At 36.8% G+C, this 26,483-nt stretch overlaps 1 protein-coding gene, 1 non-coding gene and 1 pseudogene across 2 annotated transcripts in view; 1 reads left to right on the top strand and 2 right to left on the bottom strand.

Annotated features, from left to right (window-relative positions):
* The window catches only part of POLA1 (DNA polymerase alpha 1, catalytic subunit), a 336,041-nt gene that overhangs the window by 266,081 nt on the left and 43,477 nt on the right, over window positions 1–26,483 (bottom strand). Inside the window, exons 16-26 of the mRNA XM_058291856.1 lie at window positions 23,894–23,978; window positions 22,347–22,408; window positions 20,673–20,762; window positions 18,001–18,117; window positions 16,153–16,328; window positions 12,773–12,902; window positions 12,195–12,314; window positions 11,246–11,345; window positions 9,972–10,096; window positions 4,569–4,718; window positions 4,028–4,150 (exon numbers count right to left, since the gene is read on the bottom strand). Of these exons, the coding sequence (XP_058147839.1) occupies window positions 4,028–4,150; window positions 4,569–4,718; window positions 9,972–10,096; window positions 11,246–11,345; window positions 12,195–12,314; window positions 12,773–12,902; window positions 16,153–16,328; window positions 18,001–18,117; window positions 20,673–20,762; window positions 22,347–22,408; window positions 23,894–23,978 (1,278 nt within the window). The remainder of the gene's footprint in view (window positions 1–4,027; window positions 4,151–4,568; window positions 4,719–9,971; window positions 10,097–11,245; window positions 11,346–12,194; window positions 12,315–12,772; window positions 12,903–16,152; window positions 16,329–18,000; window positions 18,118–20,672; window positions 20,763–22,346; window positions 22,409–23,893; window positions 23,979–26,483) is intronic.
* On the bottom strand, window positions 10,643–10,772 carry LOC111766860 (small Cajal body-specific RNA 24). Its single transcript, XR_002798810.1, has one exon. It is a non-coding gene; the product is annotated as a small Cajal body-specific RNA 24 (non-coding RNA).
* On the top strand, window positions 18,891–18,986 carry LOC111766859 (U6 spliceosomal RNA; annotated as a pseudogene).

The raw sequence follows: 26,483 nt of genomic DNA, 5'->3' as shown, positions 1-26,483 counted from the left end.
TTCACTATTGTTCAGAGAATAAAATCCTTAATTGATTAATGATCTCAGGGTGTCTATCGCCATCTAGTGAACAATCACTTCAATTACGACACCAGTCACTTGACAATTCCAACTGTTCTCTTCGTGACTTAAAAAATTTAAGTCCACTTCACGCTGTAGGCTTGCCCAATTGCTTTTTTAATGTCTCTCTACACATATATTGAGATCAAATACAGATAGTATTTGTAAAGATTCTTTTTTTTTGAGTGCCTGAAAATGAAGTTAATATTACATCTCTGGAAACACTGATTGCATTATTTTTAAATAACTTGCACAGAATTAGAGAACATATTTGCAAATCATGTATCTGAGAAGGGACTTGTACCTAGAATATAGAAAGAACTCTTACAACTCAATAATAAAAAGACAAATAATCCAATTAAAAATGGGCAAAGCATACGAATGGATGTTTCTGCAAAACGATAACTTGTACACTGTGAGGTTCTTAACACAAATCCTTAACCATTACCTAATTCTTCCACCACTGAGCAATTAAAAATCATAGAAGAGTTTAAGTGTGAGAGAGCACACCTGCAAAAAGATAATATTGATGTCCATTTGACACAACTATTAGCATTTTTATTATAAACCTGTTTTTAAAATAAAATTAGTAATCATTCTGAGTACTTCAGCAACCATAATACATTTGATTACAGAAATTATTAAGTCATCAGAGCCAAACCTGCATCATTCCAATAAAACTGAGCACAAAGAAAATAAACACACAAAAAAAGGGAGAGGGAGATTTCAAGGCCTCCCCAGACTGTGTATTAATCCATATTCAATTACAAAATTTTATAAATCTTTTGAGATGACATGCTATCAGCTTTCCTTCTCATTAATTTCCACTTAAACCTTCATCTAATTTATCTTACAAGGATTTTAAAAGCAAGCAATTTCTGGGGTCTTCAGGTTAGTATAAAATTTTATCCACTCTATCATATTCCAAAAAATACCAGTTTAATAAATTATACAGATATTCCAAAATCTCAGGAAATTAATTCTCATTTCACACTTCAGTCCTTTTACCTCTTTAATAATCAAGAGATGCTTGATACCACAAATGTCTAATAATATATTTGGAAGACACTAGCAAACCCAAAGACAAATTCTCATATAGAATATTTCCATCTTCCAATGTGAATAATGACCAATAATTTAGCAATCATTTTTATTTTAGGAAATATTTTTGCAGGTAACTTTAGATCTTCTCCTGGAACAAGATTTCCCAGGGGGAAAACTGTATAATTATTATTTCTCATTATACCTTAAAGGCCTACTTCCCACAGCTGTTGCATTTATCATTATTTGTGGGAAGGAGCAAATCGGAAAGAGGAACGTGGAAAGCAGAAACCAAGAATTTAAATCACGTATGATTATTTCCAGATTTGTTTAAATCCTTTGTTTTTTTAGTGGCAAGATGACTTTTTTTATAGTTTATTTATTAAAGATTTGTTATTCTTATATTTTATACCACAAAAAAATAGAGTCTGAACTCCCTATTAAAAATCCAGCTAAATGAAAACGTCCTTGTAATACAATGGGTTAGGGGAGTGGGGGAAAACACTAGACAAATTTGGGGCTTATCATTATCAACAGTGCCCTTTTAAGCTTGTGGATTTCTGAGCCAATGCAGAAAACGTAACAACAGGGATTTCCCAACAGCAAGAGGCACTCTCCAAGGGAGTAAATTGTCAACTATTGCCTCTCGTGAGAAACTTAAGAGTAACCTTGATCCAATCTCAATAGTCAACCCATGTATTATCACCCAGTTGGGGCATAGTGAGTGTATTTCCTAATACAAAAATAAGATGGTATTCTATCAGAAGCCACTGGATACATATACAGAAATAAAATTTAAATAATTTTGAAGTAAACTTAGCCTAAGAAACTGAAAACATCCATCTCTCCCTTTAATGCTTAAAATATCTATATCTGCATATGTTTAAAAAAAAAGGCCTGTGTCTTGAGATGAATAATGAAAAAGATGATCTTCCAGGGTAAGAGGTAGACTACAAAGTAGGACCACAGTCACAAAAGACATTGAAAGAGGACAGCTGCACTAATGTCGCAAAAGACTTATAATCAGGAAGACATGAAGTGAAATTCAAAATACTACACCTCTTTGAGCCTTAGCTTTTTCATCTGCAAAATGGGAACACTATTATCTTTATCAAAGGATTGCTGTGGGATTTTAATGGCATAATGCATATGAAACCTTCTAAAACATTGCAAATGATCAATGTTTTACCCTTCCTCATTTAGCCCTAAGCCAAGTCTTTGAAATAGAGCTGCCAACAGAAGACTGACTCTAAATATCCTGATGTTTGTTTCATACCAACTAGATCTCCAATTCAGTAGCCAGTAGCTACATATAACTATTTAAATTTAAATTGATACCGATTATAATTAAGTAAAATTTAAAATTCAGTTCCTCAGGAACACTGGCCAGTGCTCAGAAGCCACATGTGGCTAGAAGCTACTGTACTGGATAGTGAAGAGAACATTTTCATCATTGAACAAAATTCTATTGGACAGGAATGGTCTAGACTCTGAGGTAGGGGTCAGCAAACTGTTTTCTGAAAAGGGCCAGAGAGTAAATATTTTAGGCATTGTGGGTCACTTAAGTCTCAAACTCTGCTGCTAGAATTCAAAAGCAGCCATAAGACAATACATAAATGAATGAGCATGGCTATGCTCCAACAAAACTTTATTTACAAAAATAGATGGCAGTGGGGATTTGGTCCAAAGGCCCTAAATTGCAGACCCCTGCTCTGCAGTATTCTGAGTCCAAACCTCCAACACCAGCATTCTCCCTATAACTGCTACCTCCTTTCAGACTAAGTAGTCTTAAATTGTAAACAATAGCTTAATGGAATTTAATATTTAACATAGGTGTTCTTTTATAAATTAAGAAAAACCCACGTACACAGTACTAAAGCAGGCAAAGCTTAGAGGGTACATAAAGGGACAGTACCACAAATCTGTCTGGAATCTGGCCTATCTTTCTAAAACTACTGACTCTCAATTTATAACTTTAGTCCTGACACAGTCCTAATATTCTGGATTTATATATCCAATGCCTATTTAATATGGCTACCTAAAGATCTACTACATATCTTAAAAGTAACATATCCAAGATAGAACTCTTCATCTCTCCCTCCCACTTTTCTCCGTCTTAGTAAGTGGCCCCACTAGCTAACCAGCTATAAGACAAAAACGGAGGCATCCTCCTTGGCATCTCCCTTTCCCTCACATTCCAATCCAATCCATTACTACATCATTTATAGTTTCATGATATAGCACAAATACATCTCAACTAATACCACCATAACCTAAGGCACCATCACCTTGAACCTGAACTAAAACAAGCCTCCAAACTGGTTTTCAAGTTCTGATTCTTGCCCCCTTCAATCCATTCTGCTCAGAAGTAGTAAAATGCCCATAATTTCATGGTTTAAACCCTTAACTGGCTTCTTACTAGCTTCAGGGCCTTCTTGAGCTGTTCTGAGACTGAGAACATACATGTTCCTCCTGAACTATATGTAACTAGCTCCCTTGTATCATTCAGGTCTCAGTTCTTATTACTTCCTCAAAGAAGTCTTCCCAAACCAATCCAAACTAGCCACCTGATAAACATTCTCTAGCCCACAACCCTGTCTGAATTATTGGCAGATCATTTGCTTCTATCTTATTTTCTTAGTTTTTTACTTATTGCTCAACACTACATCTCCAGCGCCTAGAACAATGCCTGGCATATAATAGATGCTCAATAAACATACACACACACACACACACACACACACACACACACACAATGAATGAATGGAATGAATGAATATTTAAATGCCTATTGGTCTCAAACTTGTTCTAATAGAACAGTATTTGAAGCTGTAAAACTGGGTAACAAACTTGGGACTCCCATACTACACATATAGTTAAAAAAAAAAATCTCTCAGCTCAGATATATGAACGTTACACCATTTACCTCCCTTCCTTTGTATGTCACCAAAGCAGCAAGCGGTTTGGCGTAAAATCTGCTGTAAGAAAATCCCAGGCAACCGTACATACTGTTCGCCGTGAGCTTCAAAGCCTTCTGTCGAATGTCATACTGCAGGTCACACAAGGACAAAAGACAAACAACAGTATCTGCAGGTGTTTAAACAATACATTAGATGTCTTGCTAAATCACAAATGAGAAGGAAACACTCTCAATATCCCAAAAATTAAAAACTTTTAACACACTCAACCCATCCTTCCAGATCTATGATTCTCTGATCTCCTAAAGCAGGTAAACACAGACTCCAAAGTTCTCAGGGTTTAGAAGGCTCTTCCTCAGATACAGCCTTGGCAGAAAGAGGTGCCTTCTGCTCTAAGGCATTCTAGTGCTTTTGAAAGGTTACATACCCACAAACTTAAAAAAAAAATACGACTTTACCCACAGCACCATATTTATACCACTCCTAAAATAAAATAAAATCCTAAAAGCTAAGACTGCCACTCAGATGTCTCTTATTGAAAAGATGTACCTGAAGAACAAGGTCAGGATTTAAATCTTGCTGTTTCATTAGCATTTTGACTTGTTTCCTCCGTTCTACCAGTTTCCGGATCTCTCTCGGCAAAATGCCCATTTCTAAGCTTGGATCTGGAAGCTCAGGGATCTGTTCTTGTTCTCCATCCTGATGAACACACAACGGAAATTAGAGAGAAATCAAATATGGGAGAAATAAATGTCTAAAATAATATTCAGTGGGCACTTTACCCCATGATCACATCTTGAAAACCTAAATTCTTGTAAAAGTAAAGGTCAACAACAATGCACAGATCGGGAATCGGACTTGGCCCAGTGGATAGGGCGTCCGTCTACCACATGGGAGGTCCACAGTTCAAACCCTGGGCCTCCTTGACCCGTGTGCAGCTGGCCCATGCGCAGTGCTGATGCACACAAGGAGTGCCCTGCCATGCAGGGGTGTCCCCCGCGTAGGGGAGCCCCACGTGAAAGCTGTGTGCCACATAAGGAGAGACACCCAGCACGAAAGAAAGTGCAGCCTGCCCAGGAATGGCGCCGCCCACACGGAGAGCTGACACAGCAAGATGATGCAACAAAAAGAAACACAGATTCCCGTGCTGCTGACAACAAAAGAAGTGGACAAAAAGAACAACACACAGTAATGGACACAGAGAACAGACAACTGGGGTGGGGGGGAGAGGGGAGAGAAATAAATGAAAATAAATCTTAAAAAAAAAAAAACGCATGGGTAGTATGAGAAAGAGCTGAACAGGTTACAGAACAAGTCAACACTTCTCTTTTTTCTCCTAGTTCAATCAGCCTCTCATTCTCAGAATCTCCTACCCAACCCCTGCAGTTATTCACAAATTTAGATAAAGTTCAAAGGGATGAATTTTTACACATGCTAATATCCTCTCTTCAACAAGACTGGGGAGTGACATGTTTGGGGAAATTGTTTTAAAAATAAAAACACTAAAAGGGACCCTAGGATTATTTTTAAAAACAACAATAGTTATACTACTGTTTTAAATCATTTGCCCTGACAAATAAAAACAGCTATAGAATTTTTAAAGTATGCAGCATCACAGCAATTGCTGTAAATATTTTATACTAAAAAAACAAATAAACAAAAACCCCTAAATACCAAGTCAGCAAATTTCGTTTAAGAATCTGGAGCACATATTTAAATAGGTCATGACATTTTGAAAAATTAATACACATATATTCTTTAGCATTTATGTAGTACCTTTTATCTATAAATTGCTTGGCTATTGGTAGAAGAATAGCAACATTTTAGAAAGCAACCAGCAGTCTTCTTACACTAAAATTTACAGCAGGCAAAAGCAGGGAAAGCATTAGACCACTTTTCTCAAGCCTCCATTAATTCTATTAACAGGCTGTGAAGAAAAGCTAGTCACATTTGCCCTTTCAAGGGTGCAGAATTAAAAATAAACCCCTTGGCTTAAAGCATGTGAAGTCAATGCCACTTGATAACCCAGTCTTTACAAGGTATCTGATTTTATAAAGATCAATATCTTCAAATGAACAAGCTTACAGTAGTAATAGGGACCAATTATTTTCTAATACTGTAGATGATGATAGGGTGAACCTACTAAAGAGATCTTGGTACATATTCTAATTCATTGACTGCAACTACGAAGTCAAAGAAAAAAATAAACCGAAAGGATCTGGAGTCAGGAATTTACAATGCACCCCCAAGCGCTACCACCACTACCTTTGTGGCACTGGCTGCTCTAAAGACCACATGAGGTACAGCACATGAAAACGATACAGAATCTATAAGCTGGTACATATAGTGTATTTCTTAATTGACTTCTAAGGTTCCTTCAAACTCTGAAATGATTCTAATGTTTATCCAGAATCCAAACTGGAAAGCTCAAATAAACAAAATGGGGAGAGGGCGGAGGCTGGATAATGATAATTACCACAATGCCAACACAGTAGCAGGACAGAGATCAAAGAATATTACTAATCAAATGTAGTCACTACCTTTTGGAGATGTCTACCCAGCACTTTCTCTGTGAAATTATCTCCAAGTCCCTCAAAAAGGCACACCCTTGGAGCCATACTTGTACTCTGTGAACCCACTCCTGTGGTCAGTTGACAAGACTAGGTGCTCACCAACTCAAGCAAACATATTAAGATTCTCTCTTCTGGGAATACAGAGTTGGGTCTGAAAAAATAGCTCCCAAGTATATGGTCAGAACTAAGAGACACATAAATGCTCAGGTGCTAAGAGGGCAAACAGACATCTGCCATGTGTATAAAAAAAAAAAGAGAGAGAGAGAAACAATATACAGAGCCAATATGCTAATTTAAATTTCTTTCACTGCTGGAGAACCAAATCTATTCAAATTCCCTAGGGACAGTCAATTGTATGAGCTTTATATCAATAAATAATGAGAGAGGATGTGGCTCAAGCAGTTGAGCTCCCACTTCCCACATGGGAGGGCCCAGGTTTGGTTCCTGGTGCCTCCTGAAAAACAAAAACAAACAAAAAAACTAACTCGGGGAAGCCGAGGTGGCTCAGTGGTTGAGCGCCAGCTTTCCACATATGAGGTCCCAAGTTCAATCCCCGGCCTCCAATACTAAAAAAAAACAAAACAAAACCATCACTCATTTAGTCATTAAGCCTTACCCAAAACTGTTGACTTATTAGATTAAAATCTATGTGAGGAATTAAAAAAAAACTTTTTAAAAGTTTGTTTGCATATACTTTGGATGGACAGTATGCTTTATTAACATGTATCAATAAAACTGATTTTTTAAAAGTTTGTTTAGTGAGTAGAAGCATTAAGAAAAGCTTTCATGGTTAAACTTTAAAAGAGGGAAAATACCAAGTGTTGGAGAAGATGGGGTGGGGGTGTAAAATAGTACAACTATTTTGGAAAACAGTTCAAAAATACACTTTCTGTACAAACCAGCAAATTCACTCCCGAGGTATTTACCTAAGAGAAATGAAAACATACATCCACAGACAGATTAAACAATAATCAACCAGCTTTATAACAGCCAACAACTGAAAACAACCCAAATGTTCATTTCAGGAGAACAGATAAACAAACTATGGAATAATACTATTATAATAATAAAAAGAACTACTACTGATAATGCAACAACATGGATGTACCTCAAAAGCATTATACTGAGCAAAAAATCCAGATACAAATGAGTATATATTGTATCATTCCATTTATGTGTAGTTCTAGAACAGGCAAAACTAACCTAGGATGATAGAAGCCAGATCAATGTTTGCATGATAGGAAGAGGGACTGACTGTAAAAAAGCATGAGGAACATTCCAAAACTTATAGGATAAAGCTAAATTAGTGCTTAGAGGGTAATTTATAGTTGTAAATGTCTATATTAAAAAAAAGATTGCAAATTAATAATCTAACTTTCCAACTTAAGAAACTAGAAAAAGAGCAAACTAAAGCCTAGAAATCAAAAGTAAGGAAATTTTAAAAATGAAAGCAGAAATAAATGAAACAGAGAGTAGAAAAGCAATAAAAAAAAAACCCAACCAAACCAAAGCTGGCTCTTTGAAAAGATCAACAAAATTGACAAACCTTTAGCTAGACTAGCCAATAAAAAAAGAAGACTCAAATTACTACCAAGAACGAAAGAGGGGATATTACTATCGACCTAAAAGAAATTAAAAACATTATAAAGGAATACTATGAACAGTTCTATACCAACAAATCAAATAAAACCTAAACGAAATGGACAAATTCCTTGAAATACACAAACTACTACCAAAACTGACTCAAGAAGAAACAGAAAATCTCAATATACCTGTAACAAGAAATTGAATTAGTAATTAGAAAAAAGAAAAGCCCAGAATCAGATGGGTTCACTAGTGAATCCTACCAATCATTTAAAGAACACCAACCCTTTACAAACTCTTCCAAAAAATAGAAGAGGGAACACTTTCCAGCTTATTCTAAGAGGCCAGTATTATCCTGATACCAAAACCAGAAAAAGATATCACAATACAGACCAATATTCTTTATGAACATGGATGCAAAAGTCCTCAACAAAATATTAGAAAACTGAGTCCAACAACATATAAAAAGGATTATATATCATGAACAAGTGGGATTTACCCCAAGAATGTAGGTTGGTTATAACATATAAAAAAAGAATAAAGGACAAAAATCATATGATCATCTCAGACACAGAAAAAGCATTTGACAAAATCCAATACCCTTTCATGATATAAATACTCAGCAAACTAGGAATAGAAAGGAACTTCCTCAAACTGATAGGGGGCATTATGAAAAACCCACAGCTAACATATTTAACGGTGAAAGACTAGCTGCTTCCCTCCTAGATCATGAACAAGACAAGGATGTCTGCTCTCACACTTCTTTCTAATATTGTTCGGGAGGTTCTATCAAGGGTGATTAGACAAGAAAACAAAATGAAAGGCATACAAATTGAAAAGGAAAAAGTAAAACTCTCTCAATTCACATACAATATTATCCTGAAAATAGAAAATCCTAAGGAATCCACAAAAAAACAATTATAACTATTAAATGAGTTCAGCAAGATTACAGCATACATGATCAAACAGAATGAAATACTTAGGAATAAATTTAACAAAAGAAGCATATGGCTTATACACTCAAAACTATAAACCATCAATGAAAGAAAGGAAAGAAGACTAAATAAACAGAAAAATACCACGTTCATAGATTGGAAGACAATCTTAAAATAGCAATATTCTCCAAATTGATCTACAGATTCAACACAATCCCTACAAATTTTTTGTTTTTGCAGAAATTGATATGCTGATCTAAAATAAAAATGTAGTATATCCACACAATGGGTTACCCAGCAATAAAAAGAAATGAAGTACTGATACATGCTACAACATGGATGAACCTTGAATATAGTATGCTAAGAGAAATAAGCCGGACAAGATACAAAAGGCCAGAGTATATGATTCCATTTACATGAAATTTCTAGAAGAGACAAAACTATAAAGACATAAAGTAGATTAGCAGTTGCCTAAAGCTGGGGTGGGGGTAAGGGGCTGGGGGGACTGGAGGAAGTGACAGCTAAAGGACAGAAGGTTTCTTTTAAAGGTAATGAAAATGTTCTAAAATTGACTGTGGTGATGGTTGCAAACTCTATGAACACACTAAAAGACACTGAATTGTACATGTTAATTGGCTGAATTATATGGTATATGAACTATATCTCAACAGAGTTGTTTTAAAAACGACATAGTACCAGTCTTTCTCCATCTACCCAACCTTTCCCTTTTTAACCACGCAGTAAAGACATAATTAAATGTATCATTTAAGATGGAAATCTAGAATGCTAATCTTCTTGGTTCTCTCTCTTTTTAAGCACTACTTTGAATCTTATCCCAAGAGTACCAGTTGAATACAAACCTCTGTACTTTTCTGTGCCTCTGAAGCAACTCTTTGCACTGTTGTAAAACAAATGTTAAATTCCTGAATGATGGAAGGATATAAGCTGTTGAAGTCCAGAAGCAAAATGAATTTATCATAAAAACCTGAAATAAAAAAGCCACATGTCATAAAAAGTCTAAAGAAAAGCAGACTTGTGAAAACATCACATTAGAAATAATATACTATGAAGTATACTAGAAACTATACACTATCCAGAGTTATGAGATAGACAAAAGGAAAAAAAGAATTTACTACCACTCTATAAAATGACTTAAGAGTGAAAATCCAGGTCACAATAGAAGAGGGAAGAAAATTGTGACAGGCGAGGTCATGGCCTTGGAACCAGCTACAACCACTTCTTTCCCAAACAGTCCCCAAAGTACACCATTATTATGGGCCAACATCTCCCCGTATCAATTACTTTCAATAGAAGTCATAACTATTTCAAAAAAAAAAAAAACAGTTAAATTTTCCTTTAAGCAAGCATTCTCTCCTATTTTCTCTCTTATCCCCTACCCCCAAAATGTTTCAATATCTACACAAGTGGGTGATTAAATTTTTTTCCACAACCATACCTTCAAAGAATACAACTAGAAGCCCATTTATTTGTACAAAAACTGTGCTAAAAGCCAGACAAGTGACATGTACATAAATGTCAGTAGTGGAACGATCCACCCTTTTTCCTTGCAAAGGGTGAACAGAAAGCTACTATATTTCTCTAGGACATTTACAAAGAGTTATCTTCATCTTGAGAAGAAACCAAATAAAAATAAATGTCCGCTACTAAGCCAATAGTAACAGCAGGAAACATATTGATAGCTTACTTTGTGCCAGGACCTATACTAAACTAATCACTTTTATTCCTTAAATCCTGATGTACTAGATACTATTCTTATCTCCATTTTACAAAAGAGGAAACTGAAGCTTAGAGTTTAAACAGGCAGTCCAAGATCAGAGCCAGAATTCGAACCCAGGTATACCAAAGTACTACTGCTACATTTCATTACAACTAATAGTAAAATTGCTGTTTGGCAAAAATAACTCCTACTCAGTTAAAATTACTTAATAAAATTCACATTAATTACACATCAGATGTGTAAACAAGATTTTCTTATCAATAAAGGGTGAAATAAGGTTATTAGAAGACCTATCTGCTAACATACAAGATATATTCAGGTCTTTTAGTTTCTCAAGCCTAGCTCTACATTAAGAAATTCTTTAACACCATGGGCCAAATTGCTGACCAGCCTTACCAACTTTGGGGTCCAATACCAAGCCACCAGTATAAGCTGCTTTCTTACGTCCTTTCCTGTATTTACTGCCATCTCCATCAATTTCTTCTTCTTCATCCCCCTAATATCAAATGGATAGAAAATTTCACCAGCCAGCAAATAACGAATTAAGAAGTTTTACAGGATGACCCCCTCTTTCCGATGTCAGTACACAGTTCTAACAGAAATTATTTACTGTTAGTGGTCCAACCTACAGGGAAAGATTATTGTAATGTGTTCATGAATCTGAATGAATGCCAAACATGACAGTTATCTTTGAAAAAAAATACTGTATCTCAGGATTACTTTTTTTTCCAAATTTGTGCATATGGTGGTGCTCTGATGTCATGATATTAAAGATGCAAATTCTATTTTTAAATGTTTATGAATTCCTAGAAACTTTTCATATTTTTTAACATTGGCAGATACTAAAAATATAATTTTTCATATTACAGGAAATTTGAGCTTCTAAAAGGGTACTTTAAACTCACTAATCGAACAGTAGCGAAACTAAGTTTTAGCTCCAATGTGATGGAGGCAATTTCAGAAACCTGATTCTACAAACTGGTACACTGAAAATGCAACATAAAAATAAAGGCTCAAATCTATAGATTTAAGAAGATATAACGTTTAGCTGGCATTTAACTTTGGGTAGGATTAAGGTGGCATTAATACTTTACAAGTATGGTCACCATTCTAAGGCTTAATGTCTCCCTCAAATAATTTCATATTTCACAAATAATTTTTATCGGTACAGAGAAAAGGAGAGAAGGAAATGGTACACAAGCAGAATGGAACAAGCCTGACAGTTTCTATAGTACCCAGAGGATTATTTTAGAAGCAGATGCTATCACAGCATAGAAAAGCCATCTAGGTAATAAAAGGGGTCAGGGAGAAGAAAAGGCAAAATACTATACAATTTTGGACCCACCAGTTTTTGTGGAGGCCTTCTGAAAACTTGCTTGTCGGGCACAACATAGTTGTTTTCATAAAATGCATGAAGCAGTAAGAACTCGTTACGCTCTGATCGTCCACCCATCAGCGTCCTGGACTATTAGACAGAATTTTTAAAAATTTGAGCTCAAAACCACAACAAACAAAATCAACTTTGAGTTGATAAATTTATTAATCATAGCACTTCACTCAACACTATTCCTAATACAAGAGCTGCTTTAAAAAAAAAAGGTATTAAACTAGTTCTAATATTCTTTAAGCACACGGATTGAAAGGAAGACAAAGAGGGCTTCAAACATCGACAACTAGGTTATTTCTTTACTCCACAAACATACATCCACATGTTAGATGATATTTATGTTCACCCAAATTTCAACACATTGCACCTAGCTTCCCCCGCTTCCCCAACCAGTTCTTACTTCTACAAAAGAAGCCCCGCTTTCAAAATACAAGTTACTTACTGTATAAGTATGCATTTAGTCTCATTATCATATAACAACTACCCCAAACACTGAATCCAACAGGAAATGCTTTCCCCCGCCAAGTTAAATTTACCATAATGTTTCCAGCGATGTTAGTGATCTGCAATGCTAAAGGAAGAACATTTAGCTCACACATGATCTGCAAAATGAACCTGGCATCTTTCCAGGTGTGTTCCAACAGGTACAGCAGATGAGAAGATTCACTGTACAGAAAAGAATGAAACAGAATCAAGTAATTAAAGGAAATAATGACTATTATCAGAACTTCACGAAAACATTACAAAGAGTTTTGGGTATAAGGAACTTCAGAGCAACAATACCTCGGCTCTGGAAACCAAGTAAGGCCAGTATATAAGTAGGAATTCATTCATTCCATTGACCCCAATGCCTTCTCTAAAACATAAAAATCCCACAAAGATAAAATGAAGTTACATGTTAACTACAAACCTGAAAATTACCTAAATCCTTTCATTCATTCCATCTAGCAGGTATACACTATATATACTTACTTTGTGCCAGGTACTGCTCTAGGCCCCAGGAATACAGATGTATCCAAAACAGAGAAAAATTCCTATCCTCATGGGGAAAACAGAGTATAGATAAGAAAATTACATATATAGCATGTTACATAATGCTAAGTGTTAAGGGGAAAGAGCGAAAAAGCAAAGGGAGTGTCAAGTGTTGAGAGTCAGGAGTTGCAGAAGATCCTACATATGGGAAATGGCGAAGATCTCACCGAGAATAAAGACCTGGAAGAGTTAGGGCAACAAGCCTGGTGGATGGATATCTGAGAAGAACAGCACATTCAAAGGCCCAGCTATGGGGTGTAGAGTTTATCTTTTTGGAGTAATGAAACTGTTCTAAAAGTTTTTGTGGTAATGAACGTACAACACTGTGATTATACTAAATGCCACTGATTATATACTTTGGATAGACTGCATGGTATATGAGTATATCTCAATAAAACTGCTTAATAAATAGGTAATTATGCAAAAATAGCCAGAAATAGCAGCAATGCACCGCAGGGGAAGCATAGAGAAAAAGAAAGGTGAAGAATTTTGAGGTACAGAGGGCCAGGGACTGAACCTGGGACTTTGTGTGTAGGAAGAAGCTGGCACTCAACCACTGAGCCACATCTGCTCCCTTAAGTTGGTTTTTTCATTTGTCTTGCTTGTTTTTGTTTTTTCAGGAGGCACCGGAAACAGAACCTGGGACCTCCCATGTGGAAGGCAGGCAACTCAACCGCTTGAGCCATATCCACTCCTGTTTTTTTAGTAGTAGTAGTAGTAGTATTGAAATAATGAAAATGCGCTAATGGTGACTGAGGTGATAAATGCACAGCAACGTGATTACATCAAATACCGTTGATTATACACTTTGGATGAACTGTATGCTTTATTGATATGCATCAATAAAACTGATTTGTTAAAAAATAAAAATAATAAAATGAAGGCCAAGACCATTTTAAAAAAAAAGGCCCTGAGCTAGACACAAATCTGTCACTTTCAGGACCAGGAAGGAGGCTAATATGACTGGTACAGAGACAATGTTGGAAAGAGGAATAGGAGATGAAGACAGTTAGTGCCAGTGTGACACATCATGTAGGGCCTTGTAAGTCAAAAACAGGACTTTGATTTTTACTCTGAATGACTGGGAAGATCACTTGAAGGTTTTGAACCAAGTACCATAATCTGAATTAATTTTAGCAGGATAACTCTGATTCCTGGGTTGAGAACAGCCCACAAGTGGGCAAGAGCAAAAGCAAAGAAACTAATGAGGCTAATGCAAGACGCAGTAATCCAGAGGAGAGAAAATGGTGGCTTGGGCCAGGGTAGGTCCAAAGGAGTTGAAGAGAAGAGGTTAGATTTAGACATATTGTGAAAGTAGAGCTGATGGACCAAATGTGGGTTGTTAGAGGAATCCAGGATGTCTTTGGAGGTATCCAGCAGTACTGGATATAGTCGCCAGTGATTAAGAAAAGGTAACAAGGAGGAACCTAAGGGAGAAGATCAAAAGCTCAGTTTTGAACAACTTAAGCAGAAGGTTCATATTAGACATCCAAGTATAACAGGCAGGTAGGAGTAAGGCAGGGGAGAGTTTTAAGCTGAAGATATGCATTTGGGAGGCATCGGTATATGGATGGTATTTGAAGCATAAGACTGTATGAGGGAAGCAGATTTGGCTCAATGGATAGAGCATCCGACTACCAAATGGGAGGTCGAAGGTTCAAACCCAGGGCCTCCTGGCCTGTGTGGTGAGCTGGCCTACACACAATGCTGATGCACACAAGGAGTGCCATGCCATACAAGGGTGTCCCCTGCGTAGAGGAGCCCCACACGCAAGGAGTGCATCCCATAAGGAGAGCTGCCCAGCACGAAAAAAAGTGCAGCCTACCCAGGAATGGGGCTGCACACACAGAGAGCGGATGTAGCAATATGACACAACAAAAAGAAACACAGATTCCAGACGCCGCTGACAAGAATACAGGCGGACACAGAAGAACACAGAGCAAATGGACACTGAGAGCAGACAACCGGGGTGAGGGAAAGGGGGGAGAAATAAATAAATAAATAATAAATCTTAAAAAAAAAAAAAGGCTCCATGAGAACACATACGGAGGAAATACTGTCACAGAAATGAGAAGTTCAAGGACCGAGGAGGAACTGGCAAAGAAGAACGAGAAATGGCCAGAGGGGCAGAAGAAATCTTATTTAAGAAAAAATCCAAGGAGTATTGCTAAATAACAATGAATCTAGGAAACGGACTTTGGACCAGTGGTTAGGATGTCCGTCTACCACATGGGAGGTCCGCGGTTCAAGCCCCGGGCCTCCTTGACCCGTGTGGAGCTGGCCCATGCGCAGTGCTGATGCGCGCAAGGAGTGCCATGCCACACAGGGGTGTCCCCCGCGTAGGGGAGCCCCACGCGCAAGGAGTGCACCCATAAGGAGAGCCGCCCAGCGCGAAGGAGGGAGCAGCCTGCCGAGGAATGGCGCCGCCCACACTTCCCGTGCCGCTGACGACAACAGAAGCGGACAGAGAAACAAGACGCAGCAAAAAGACACAGAAAACAGACAACCGGGGGAGAGGAGGGGAATTAAATAAATAAAAATAAATCTTTAAAAAAATAAAATAACAATGAATCCTCAGTTTTCCTATTTCCAAAATATTTACACTAATTCCTGCATTGATGAATTAAGTGTGGAAACCTAACTTCCATGTCAATTTCCAAACTGTTCTTAGGAAACATCAAGGTGGTATTAGGAGAGGGAGATGGAGATAAGATGATCAAAAAACAGTTCAAATTATTAAAGTACTAGAGATGGTGGTACTGACATGAAGACAGACAATTTTCTCCTCCAGGAGCCCTCCTGCCCCTCCAGCCTAGGGGTGGTACTGGCTTCCTGTTGTTGCTAATTTCAAGACAGACAAATTCTGAAGCATCCAAGATCATACCTATACATATTCAGTATATTTTCCGTTGGGATTACAACCCTTTCTGTTTTTAGAATCTGTTGAACCAGTTCAGGCAAATGGTAGCTTTTACAGCGAATCAATTCCTTTGCTGAAATTTCCACATCACAAATCATCCGGCCACAGGTAGCATTTCTTTCACCAAAACCACTCCGGCCCTACAAGGAGGGACAAAAAACAAGTCCAAAAAATGAGCAGACACTGAGAACATTTCATTCTAACATGTTTTAAAATTAGCCCAAAAATCACAATGATGAAGCTCTCTTAAGATCTGAGCCTTTAACTTCTTTGCTATTCTGTACCACAGGTATGCAAATTACGAGGCAAGAAGAAAGTGAGTAAGCACAATGTATTAAGGTAAAGGCAAGAAACAAGTGAGGAGGCAAAATGTATTAAGGTAACGTAACAAGAAAGAAATAAGATTGGAGAAACTGAGTAAAGCTTGAATCAAAATGGGTTGGGAAGGCAACAGCTTTCAAACCATCACTATGACAACTGTAACATATTCAAAAGTAAACGCATGATCTGTTACTAAAACCTTACCATTACCCCAAACAAATTCAGTTATCAATTAAGCATTAACTCCCTATTCCCTACCCTCACCCTGGCCCCTGGTAACCTGTAGTCTGGTTTCTGACTCTATGAATTTGTTTATTCTAATTACTTGGAATTAATGGACAGTAGTATTGGCAGCACAACATTATAAATGTAATTAACACAACTATATTATATATTTGAATGTGGTTAAAAGGGGAAATTTTAGGTTGTACGTGTTACTAGAATAAAAATTAAAAAAACAAAACATAGGACAGTACAACACAAATAGTGAAACCTAATGTAAACTATGGACTACAGTTAATAGTACAATTATAGTAATATTCTTTCATTAATTGTAACAAAGGTACCATACTAATGCAAATTGTAAATAATGGGGAGGAAGTATATGGAAGTTCTGTAAACCTACAACTTGTCTAATAAAATAATTATTAAATAAATAAATGTGTGAATCTCAAAACAAAATATCTTCTAGGTAGAGTCCGCTGCACAGAAACATTTTACACAAAAATCCAAAGGTGCTGTCTAATTAGAGGGGTTTGGGGGACAGGGGTTTGGGGGACACATGCTAGAAATGGGAACTTAACAGGATTAGGTCAAAAAAGTTCTCCAAGGAAGCAACCTGCCCATTTTATTTAAGACCTTTCAGTGAAATAAGACTTTAAGCACTGAGCAGTATGAAGTTTAGGAATTGAAGTTCTTCATGCAAAAACTGCCAAAAGCTCCAAATGTGAAGCAAGCTGGTAGAATAAAAAGAACATGGGCTTTAAAACAATCAGACAGGCCTGGGTTCAAATCCCAATTCTTCCTCTAATTATCCCTATAATCTCGAACACGCTACATTACCGTTGGGAGGATAAAACTGGGGTTGCTGTGAGGTTAACATAAAGCATCTAGCTTGTTGTTTTCTTATACATTCGATGATAGCTCTCTTTCATTCTCTCTTTCTATCTTCTTCCTGAATAACACTCAATAATTTCTGAACCCTGAAACCCTGCTCTAAGGGCTATCACTTGGTAATGTAAACTGGAGGTAACATGTATGTGCTGTCTCTACTCTCTGTTCCTAGATTCTAACAGCATATTTTTAAAATATCCCGTAGCTTCTATCAATAAAATACTGGATTCAAAGGAAGAGATGTTTAGTGCCAGAGGTAATGTAATGAAGCCCTATCACAAGACAACCAGTTTCCACTCAGAAAAGCACAGCGTGCCCTGATAGCTCCTCCATATGAAAAAGTAAAATAAAGAAATAAGATTTGAAAAGTATTATTACCCCAAGCTTTGGCATGTTGGATCGCTTCAGTCGACCTATCTTGGACCAGTGAGGAACCTTGCACACATTAATTCTCTGCAGTAGCACTTCCAGATCAAACCCACAAATATTATGACCCTAGTCAGAAAAAGAAGGCAGCCAATAATGTTAAAACAAACGCAAATTAGAGGACTTATCTTCATATGCATAGAATTTCTTTGCCCTTTCTTTTTCTGGTCTCTAATTGATAGCATCATGAGCTTACCTCCGATTGAGGGTCCTTTCTTCTTCAGGAATTTATTCATCAGCAGCATTCATTAGCCTTGACATTAACAAGGCTGCTAAGCAAATTGCTGAAATAAACTTTATTTCATCCTAATTTATGCAAGGTTCATAGGATGTCTTAATTTGCAGCTCTTGCCTCACAGTCTCAGAGGCAATTGCAAATTTTAATGTCCCATACTTTTCACACGATCAGTAAAAGCCATATTCAAACAATTCCATTTTACTTTCTTAAAAGGAGAGAACCCACTTTGTAGTGAGATAGTTTAGCTAAGACTTTTTAGGAAACTCAGGAGCTGCATCCAGTTTCTCCTTAAAGATTTGATTTCAAACATTACTGAGATTGTTAATCATGCTAAATATATAATACCACTCACAAGTTCAAAAACCAAACTTGTCAAAAACAAGGAAACAAAACTATATATAGGGGAGCGAATGTAGCTCGGTGGTTGAGCACTGCTTCCCATGCACAAGGTCCTGGGTTCAATCTCTGGTACCTCCTTTAAAACAAACAAACAACAAACTACATATAGTAGGAAATATCTCAAAGACGTAACCAAATTTTCCATTTCTATAATGATAATTTCCACCATGTGGATAACATGGTTGAGCATGCCTATAATTAAAAATTAGATGACGTTTAAAATAAATCAGATATACATAGAAAATTAGCGTGGCCCCTGCACAAGGATGACATGCAAACTCGTGAAACACTCCATATTTTTAAGTAAAAATGACAGGGAAACAGAAATAAATCAGATTGAAAAATAGATACGTGATTCATTTTAATTAAAAATATATACCGCTATATATATAGTCTTGTCTATTAGATTACAAGATACAAGGATATGATGAAATCTGATTTCCAAATTATCAAATTAGGACTAGGGACCTAAACCCATGTTAGGATTCTATCTTACATCTGTTTGTATTTTTCAGACACAAAATTGGCTCCAACACCCTAAGCCAGGCTAGGTATCCTAGGTACGACATCTCTTTGGGGTCCAAGACAGAGACTGTTACTGGAGGCTGGGTGAGGGCCAGAGCATCACAGCACAGTGCTGTGGACAGAATCTTCTTGGCATTTTAGAGATGGGTCCTTAAATATCATAGCAGAAGAAAGGGCAGAGACACTGATGAGAATGCACAGGCTTTTGGTACTTTAGCTATACCATCACCAGATAAGGTATCCGATAGCAAAAGTGAACACGGAGAAGAATATGGTAAAGCATTTTTACAAGACTTCAGTGCAACCAAATTACTAATATGACATTTAAAATATACACATTTGGGCGACGGATTTGGCCCAGTGGTTAGGGCGTCCGTCTACTACATGAGAGGTCCGCAGTTCAAACCCCGGGCCTCCTTGACCCGTGTGGAGCTGGCCCATGCACAGTGCTGACGCGCACAGAGAGTGCCCTGCCACGCAGGGGTGTCCCCCACATAGGGGAGCCCCACTTGCAAGGAGTGTGCCTGGTAAGGAGAGCCGCCCAGCGCGAAAGAAAGTGCAGCCTGCCCAGGAATGGGGCCCCACACACAGAGAGCTGACAAAACAAGATGAAGCAAGAAAAATAAACACAGATTCCCGTGCCGCTGACAACAACAGAAGCAGACAAAGAAGATGCAGCAAATAGACACAGAGAACAGACAACTGGGATGGGGGGTAGGGAAGGGGAGAGAAATAAATAAATAAATAAATAAAACATGCACATTTATTGGCTTCTCCCTGACTCCCTCCAAAAAGACAAAACACAATATAATTTGATTGCACCTTTAACCCAGGGAGGAAAAAAAAGCAAAAGGAAAACTCCTATTAAGGAACCTATAAAGTAAGTAAAGCCAGAGGAAATATAAAGCAAAATGTTGGAACTAGGGCAAAGAAGACAACTCAATAAATTACTAGTTCTCCCTATCTAGTGGAAACATACAGGGTCATCAAGAGGAAAAAAGTCCTAAAAAAAAGTCCTAGTCCTGACCCTTCAAAGTAATATGTCATAGAGATCCAGTGAGCTCATAAAATTAAAATACTTGAAGTTCTGTGATATGTGCCAACCAAGGGGATTATGTCCTGTAACCACCATATAACTGGCCCACTAAACCAACATGTTAGAGATACTAACAGTTTACACAAGTTTATTTCCTTATGTGCTGGTCTCTAAGTGTAAATGAACTGGAGTAGCCAAAACTTGAACAATAATTCATGGTTTGTTTGTTTTAGTATTAGAGGGGGAGAAAAACTTTCAGTGACTTGAGATTTTCTTTTCCTTTCTTTTGGCAGAAACAATAGCAATTCCCACCCATCCATAGTGTCATTTCACTTGGAAATGATTCTTCACTGCTCAAAAATGCCAATAAAGTCACATTAGAAAGAATGAAGATTTACCCCTCGATATGGTCAAACACCTACTTACCACAATGATATCAGGATCAATTTTGTGAACTTTTGCAAGGAAAAAACCTAGCAGTGTTCTTTCTGTTGCAGCAATCTCAACGTTCACATTCTGTTAGATAAAAACATACCAGTCACTAACTCTTTCCTCTCAAGTACTGTACCTTAGCTGCTTTCTCAACCAGGGTAAGATTTCGTAGAGTTTAAAGAAACCATCCATTTCAAATCTATAGAAACTGAATGCAACAGTGAAATTCCTGATTCTAGGTTTCACGGTAATAATTGCATGAAGTCTCTGAGGAGCTCATTCTAGAATAAGCACATGAATGAAGCAAAATTTTAAGTGCCAAGCAACATCAAGTGCAGAAATGTGCCTCCACAGGGACACACTTGTATATCTGGACACATTTTATAGCATAAGAATCAGAGTACCTATCGAAAACATTACTTACTTTCCTATATAATCCCTGGTAGATTTCACTGTTTATGTACTTAGCACAACAAAGAAATGCCGGGGAGTGTATAAACCAATATCAAATAGTGATTTAAGAACTCATAAATAAGAAACTAGTCTATAAACAAACATACATATAAGAATTACAACTGCCCTAAGGGCTTCCACTTGAATTACCGAATATAAAACAGATACTCAAAAGATCAGCTCTTATTTTAAAAATCTCTTAAAATGTAAGCAATATGTTCTCTACCACTCCCAGAGTTTAAAAAACATATATCATTTTGACACTATTGGAATTTTCCATGGCCATTTTACTTGGAAAGGCAATTCAGAGTATATCACAGGTAAGAGCCTGATCCAATAGGACCTCCAGGCTATTGGACTTCACAAGCCAATCTAAAAAAATAAAATCAGGTCACTAACTTTTAATTTTGTCAAGAGAGAACATTAAAAAACAAACCTACAAATTTACCAACACCACCATTTGATAAAACAACCTACTCTCCAAAAAAGCAGTTTTTTACATTGAATACATTTACCTTTGTGAAAAACTCACTATACATTATACTACCTTATCCCCCCACCTCCCCCACCCCCATTTTAGCAACGACCAATGAAACCCTCTTCATAGATTATGATGGGAGTTTAGAAACCACTGGCCAATTTGGCCAGCCCATGTCAACCTTTCCAATACATGTCCCTTTAATATATACATATTCCCACGTTCACTTGGCTTCCTTTAAGTTGGGGGAAGGGCTCTTCCCAAAACAAGGCCCACACGATTGAACATTTTAGAAAAGCTTCTGATTAAGCTCTGAAGATGTGTATGAATACATCCATCTACTAATACAGTACAGAATCTCATCATTTTGAAGTAGAGAAATATTTAAATACTGTTAAGTAATGTTTCTAATTTTATATTTCTAATATATTTTGAATAGTTTAGTGCCATACTCCAAGCTAGCAAGAATAGAGTTAGTAAATTAACATGTAAAACAGTCCAGGGGAGCGATATAGCCCAGTGGCTGAATGTCTGCTTCCCACATAGGAGCTCCCAGGTTCAATGCCCAGTACCAAATAAATAAATAAATATATACACTTAAAAAGATTACATCCAATATCCATTTTAAATAATAAAACAATCCATTTCTACTCATCAACACTATCCTCCTTTTCTCTTGCTCTTTCCAAACAAATAGATCTTTCATATTTAAAAGAAATAAATAATGAGTTCTTTACCTTTTTCTTAATGACTTCTTTGAAATCATATGGAAAAATACAGTCCTTTGGTTTAGACACAACTGTGAAAAGGAAAAAATAAAGATTCCAACACACATCTTAATCTGATTTCAGATACACATACACTGCATGTTTCCAAATCAGAAACTGTCTTATATTTACATAAATTTCCCCCAGTTCCCAAAGGGTTAAGTGGGTCAACTATTTCCATTGGTCTGGTTGGACCTCAAAATAGCCAAGCACAGAATCCTAAGTCCCTACAACTGTTAAAACTGCTTTGATGAAACATTTCCTATCCATCTTAGCCAGAATGGAAGATATAAGTCTTTCCCAAAGGAAAATCCCACCACCACCATCACATCCTCAACCAGCATACAATACAGAACTCACGCCAACCTTCTTTAAGTTAGAAAAATAAAGATGGTCAAAGCTTCCCTTCCCATACTGTATGTTACTTTCACAACAGCCATTCACATAGTGACATACACAGAGGAAGTGAATAACTGCACAGTGAAACGAGCAAATGACTACTCTATAACATATCATTTTGTCCCATGAATTCTACCCCACATAAGGGGAAAAACTTCATAAGAAGAATGCATCCTACTCCCTTCTCTGCACATTTCCTGATCCCACTTTCCTAATACCCAAGAAGCCAGTCAGGAAATGCTGTCCAAGTTAATCTCTTCTTCTGGACTATAAAAGATGCCAGGAAGCATAACAGGTCAATAATCTTACTGCCTTTTACTCCCCACCCCAACAAAATGCCTATTTAACTGGCCACACTCTCAACATGGAATATGTCAGAATCTTCCTTGGAGATTGAACCATAAAGCACACATGTAGAATTCTGTGGAATGGTTTTTACATTTTATTTTATGCATAGCATAACCCAACTCCAATATGATCATTACCATACTTCCTCCCATATAGGCACACTCATTTATTCCTTGGCATTGTACTGCTTCACACAAAAAACTTTGGCCAGGCTGCAAGGATGGACTTTTAGAATGATATATAAAGAAAATAGTTAAAGCATAATTTTGAGCAAGGAAAAACTCCCCTGTAATGGTCAACTTTAATAGTCTAACCAAGGGGACAGAAAAAAGATAAACTGCCCCTGGACTTCTGTTCCTGGAATGAAATTAACTAGCTGGACAGAAGGTAACCAGTCTAATAAAAATTAAGTTTCTATAGCTGATAACAATTTCTTTGTTACGTTTCAGAGAAAAATGGTCTTATATATGCACTTTTACCCATATTCATATTTCACATATGGTTTTACTAAACAAATGTTAATACTACAAAATGTTAGTATCAGACAAAATTATGGTAAATAAAAGGAACCAGACACAAACTACTACATATTATATGATTCCAGTTATATAAAATGTAAATATAAATCAAATTATAAAGATGAAAAAAATTTTCTTTAACAATATGCACTAACTACTCTTGAAAAGAATTTTGAAAAACCGCAACAGCTGGAGAGAAAACAAGAAAACTAAAAGCAAGCCATTAGTAAACCAGCTTAAAAAAATACATACCACAGAAATGTGACTGAAAGGGAGGCTGTGGGGCTGCTTTATCTAATGCAAAACTATGATGGACCAATGCTGCCATAGCAATAATCTGCAAAGAAAGGAGGGGGAAAAACCACTTAGACATCTGCTTGGTATTTTGCATTCTTACCAAAACTACCAAAAATATTAAAAGAAACACATTTTAATATATATGAATACTCTTAAACTAAGAAAATATTTAAACAAAAAAAATAGAGAATAAAATAGTTAATTCCCCTATGTCTGACATCCAGCTTTGATTATCAACTTATCTGTACACCTACCCACTTCCAACCTCCCCCTGCCCAGATTATTTTGAAGCAAAACCCAGACCTATCATTTTATCTCGAAATATTTCAGCAAGTATCTTTGAAACAGGGTTTCTCAGTCCCTGCACTATTGACATTTGGGGCAGAATAATTCTTTGTTGTGGAGGCTTTCCTATACACTGAAGGATGTTTAGCAGAATCCCTGGCCTCTACCCATTATTACCCATGATAAGATTCCATTTTTCTTTCATCATTAGTTGGAAACCTTCTATAAAGAGAAACGTCCCCTCATCAATTCCTCTCATCAATTATTTGGTTACCTGAGGTAGAAACACGTATTCAGAAAAGTCAGGAGAAACGTTTGATTCGATCCCTTTATTTTTCTGTTTTCAAAATAATGAGCTGATTTCCTAACTTCCTTCACAGATGACCGATCAATTTGTTGTTATTATTTTTAGTGTCATTATGAACTCAAGGGTTGGATGTGCTCCAATCCATTGCAATTATTCCTAGTGATGCTCAAACTGTCCCATATTTGGCCAGTAGGAGACTATTCAGGTTGACACCTGAGTCTTTCTGATATTCTTTCTGACATCAATTTTAATAGCTTCCTTGCTTTCTAGTATAACAAGAGTTTCCAGGCTTATCTTGAACATTTCCTGAACTGAATCAGTCACTTCTCCAAGGAGCCCTATTTCCTTTATTGGAAAATGGTATTTAGAAATAATAATCTGGGTACTAGGAGGTGGATACTCTTTTTTTTTTTTTAAGTTTTAACTAAGAACTAATTAAATCTTTCCAAACTCCACTATTAACTATGGCCACCTACTTTACTATTATTAAAAGGGAAATAAGCCAGAACCAAAAGGACAGATATTATATCATCTCACTGATTTGAAATAATTAGAATAAGCAAACGTATAGAGTCAGAATGTAGAAAATAGGTTACCAGGTGACAGGGTGGGGAAAGGGAATGGGAAGTTAAAGGCTTAAAATGTGCAGGGTTCTTAAATGGAATGATGGAAACGTTTTGGTAATAGATGGTGGTGATGGTAGTACAACATTGTGAACATAAGAAAGAGCACTGAAATGCATATATGAATGTGATTAATAGGGGAAATATTTTACAGTATATAAGGAATGGTAACAGAATAAAACATTAAAAAAAATTTTTTTTTTAAAGTCCAAGTCACATACTGAAAAATAGAGTGAAAATAGTGCCAAAATGTTGCTGTGGAAAAAGATCCCCAATGTCAAAAGGACATAGACGCAAACAGAAAGCAGCTCCCAATGAACAAAGTGAGATAAATTTAAGCATCAAAAATAGTAACAGTAATGACAATAATGAATGCAACAGACTGCATATAACTTAGGTTCACCAACTCCCAAGGAATGACAGAATTAGAAAACCACTATTGACAATTCCTAATGAAATAACTAATTTAAGCTAAAATCACTCATAAATGAAGGTACTATAAATCAGTGGTTGGTCAACCAGGGACAACTGAGCTCCCACCACCCCAAGTCACTTAGCCATGTCTGGAAATAATTCTGGTTGTCACTACTTGGGGGAGAGGTGCAACTAGCATCTTGTGGGTAAAGGCCAGGGGTGCTACTAAATAGCGCACAATGCACAGGACAGCACCCCACAATAAAGAATTATCTGGCCCAACTGTTAGTAGTGCCAAGATTGAAAAACCCTGCATTAGATAAAAAGTTGATGGAGGTCTCAGGATGTAAATGTCAACTGAAAGAAAGGTAGAGAATAGGGACTGAGTAACATAGTGAACCCAGAGGTGGATAAGGATTATACTTACAAGAACACAAGAATGTTCTTCTATGAACTAGAACAAATATACATCACTATTACCAGGTGGCAAGAATATAGTGATACATGGGAAAAATACAATTAATGTAGCTTATGGACTACAGTTAACAGCAATATGGTAATACTCTTCCATCAATGTCAAAGAAGTGACTATATCAATGTTAAGGGTCAATAATAAGGGGTATGGGATTTTTTCTTTTGAACTACAGAAAACATTCAAAGGTTTACTGGGGCAATGACTACAGAACTCTAATGAAAGTAAGTCACTGAGTATGCACTTTGGACAGAATATACAAGGCACGGAACTGTTTAACACAGTGAACCATGTGGTAGAAGATGGACTGTGGTTAACAGTACAAATATGAGAGTGTTCTCTCACGGACTGTAACGAATGTACAATACTAACACATGGTATTAATAGTAAGAGGTATACAGAAAAAAATATACCAAATGTAAGCTATGGACCAGAGATAGTCTG

This window comes from Dasypus novemcinctus, chromosome X (assembly GCF_030445035.2).
Source record: "Dasypus novemcinctus isolate mDasNov1 chromosome X, mDasNov1.1.hap2, whole genome shotgun sequence".
NCBI lineage: Eukaryota > Metazoa > Chordata > Mammalia > Cingulata > Dasypodidae > Dasypus > Dasypus novemcinctus.
The sequence above is the reverse complement of the archived record's forward strand: the minus strand, read 5'-3'. Positions and strand labels throughout refer to the sequence as shown.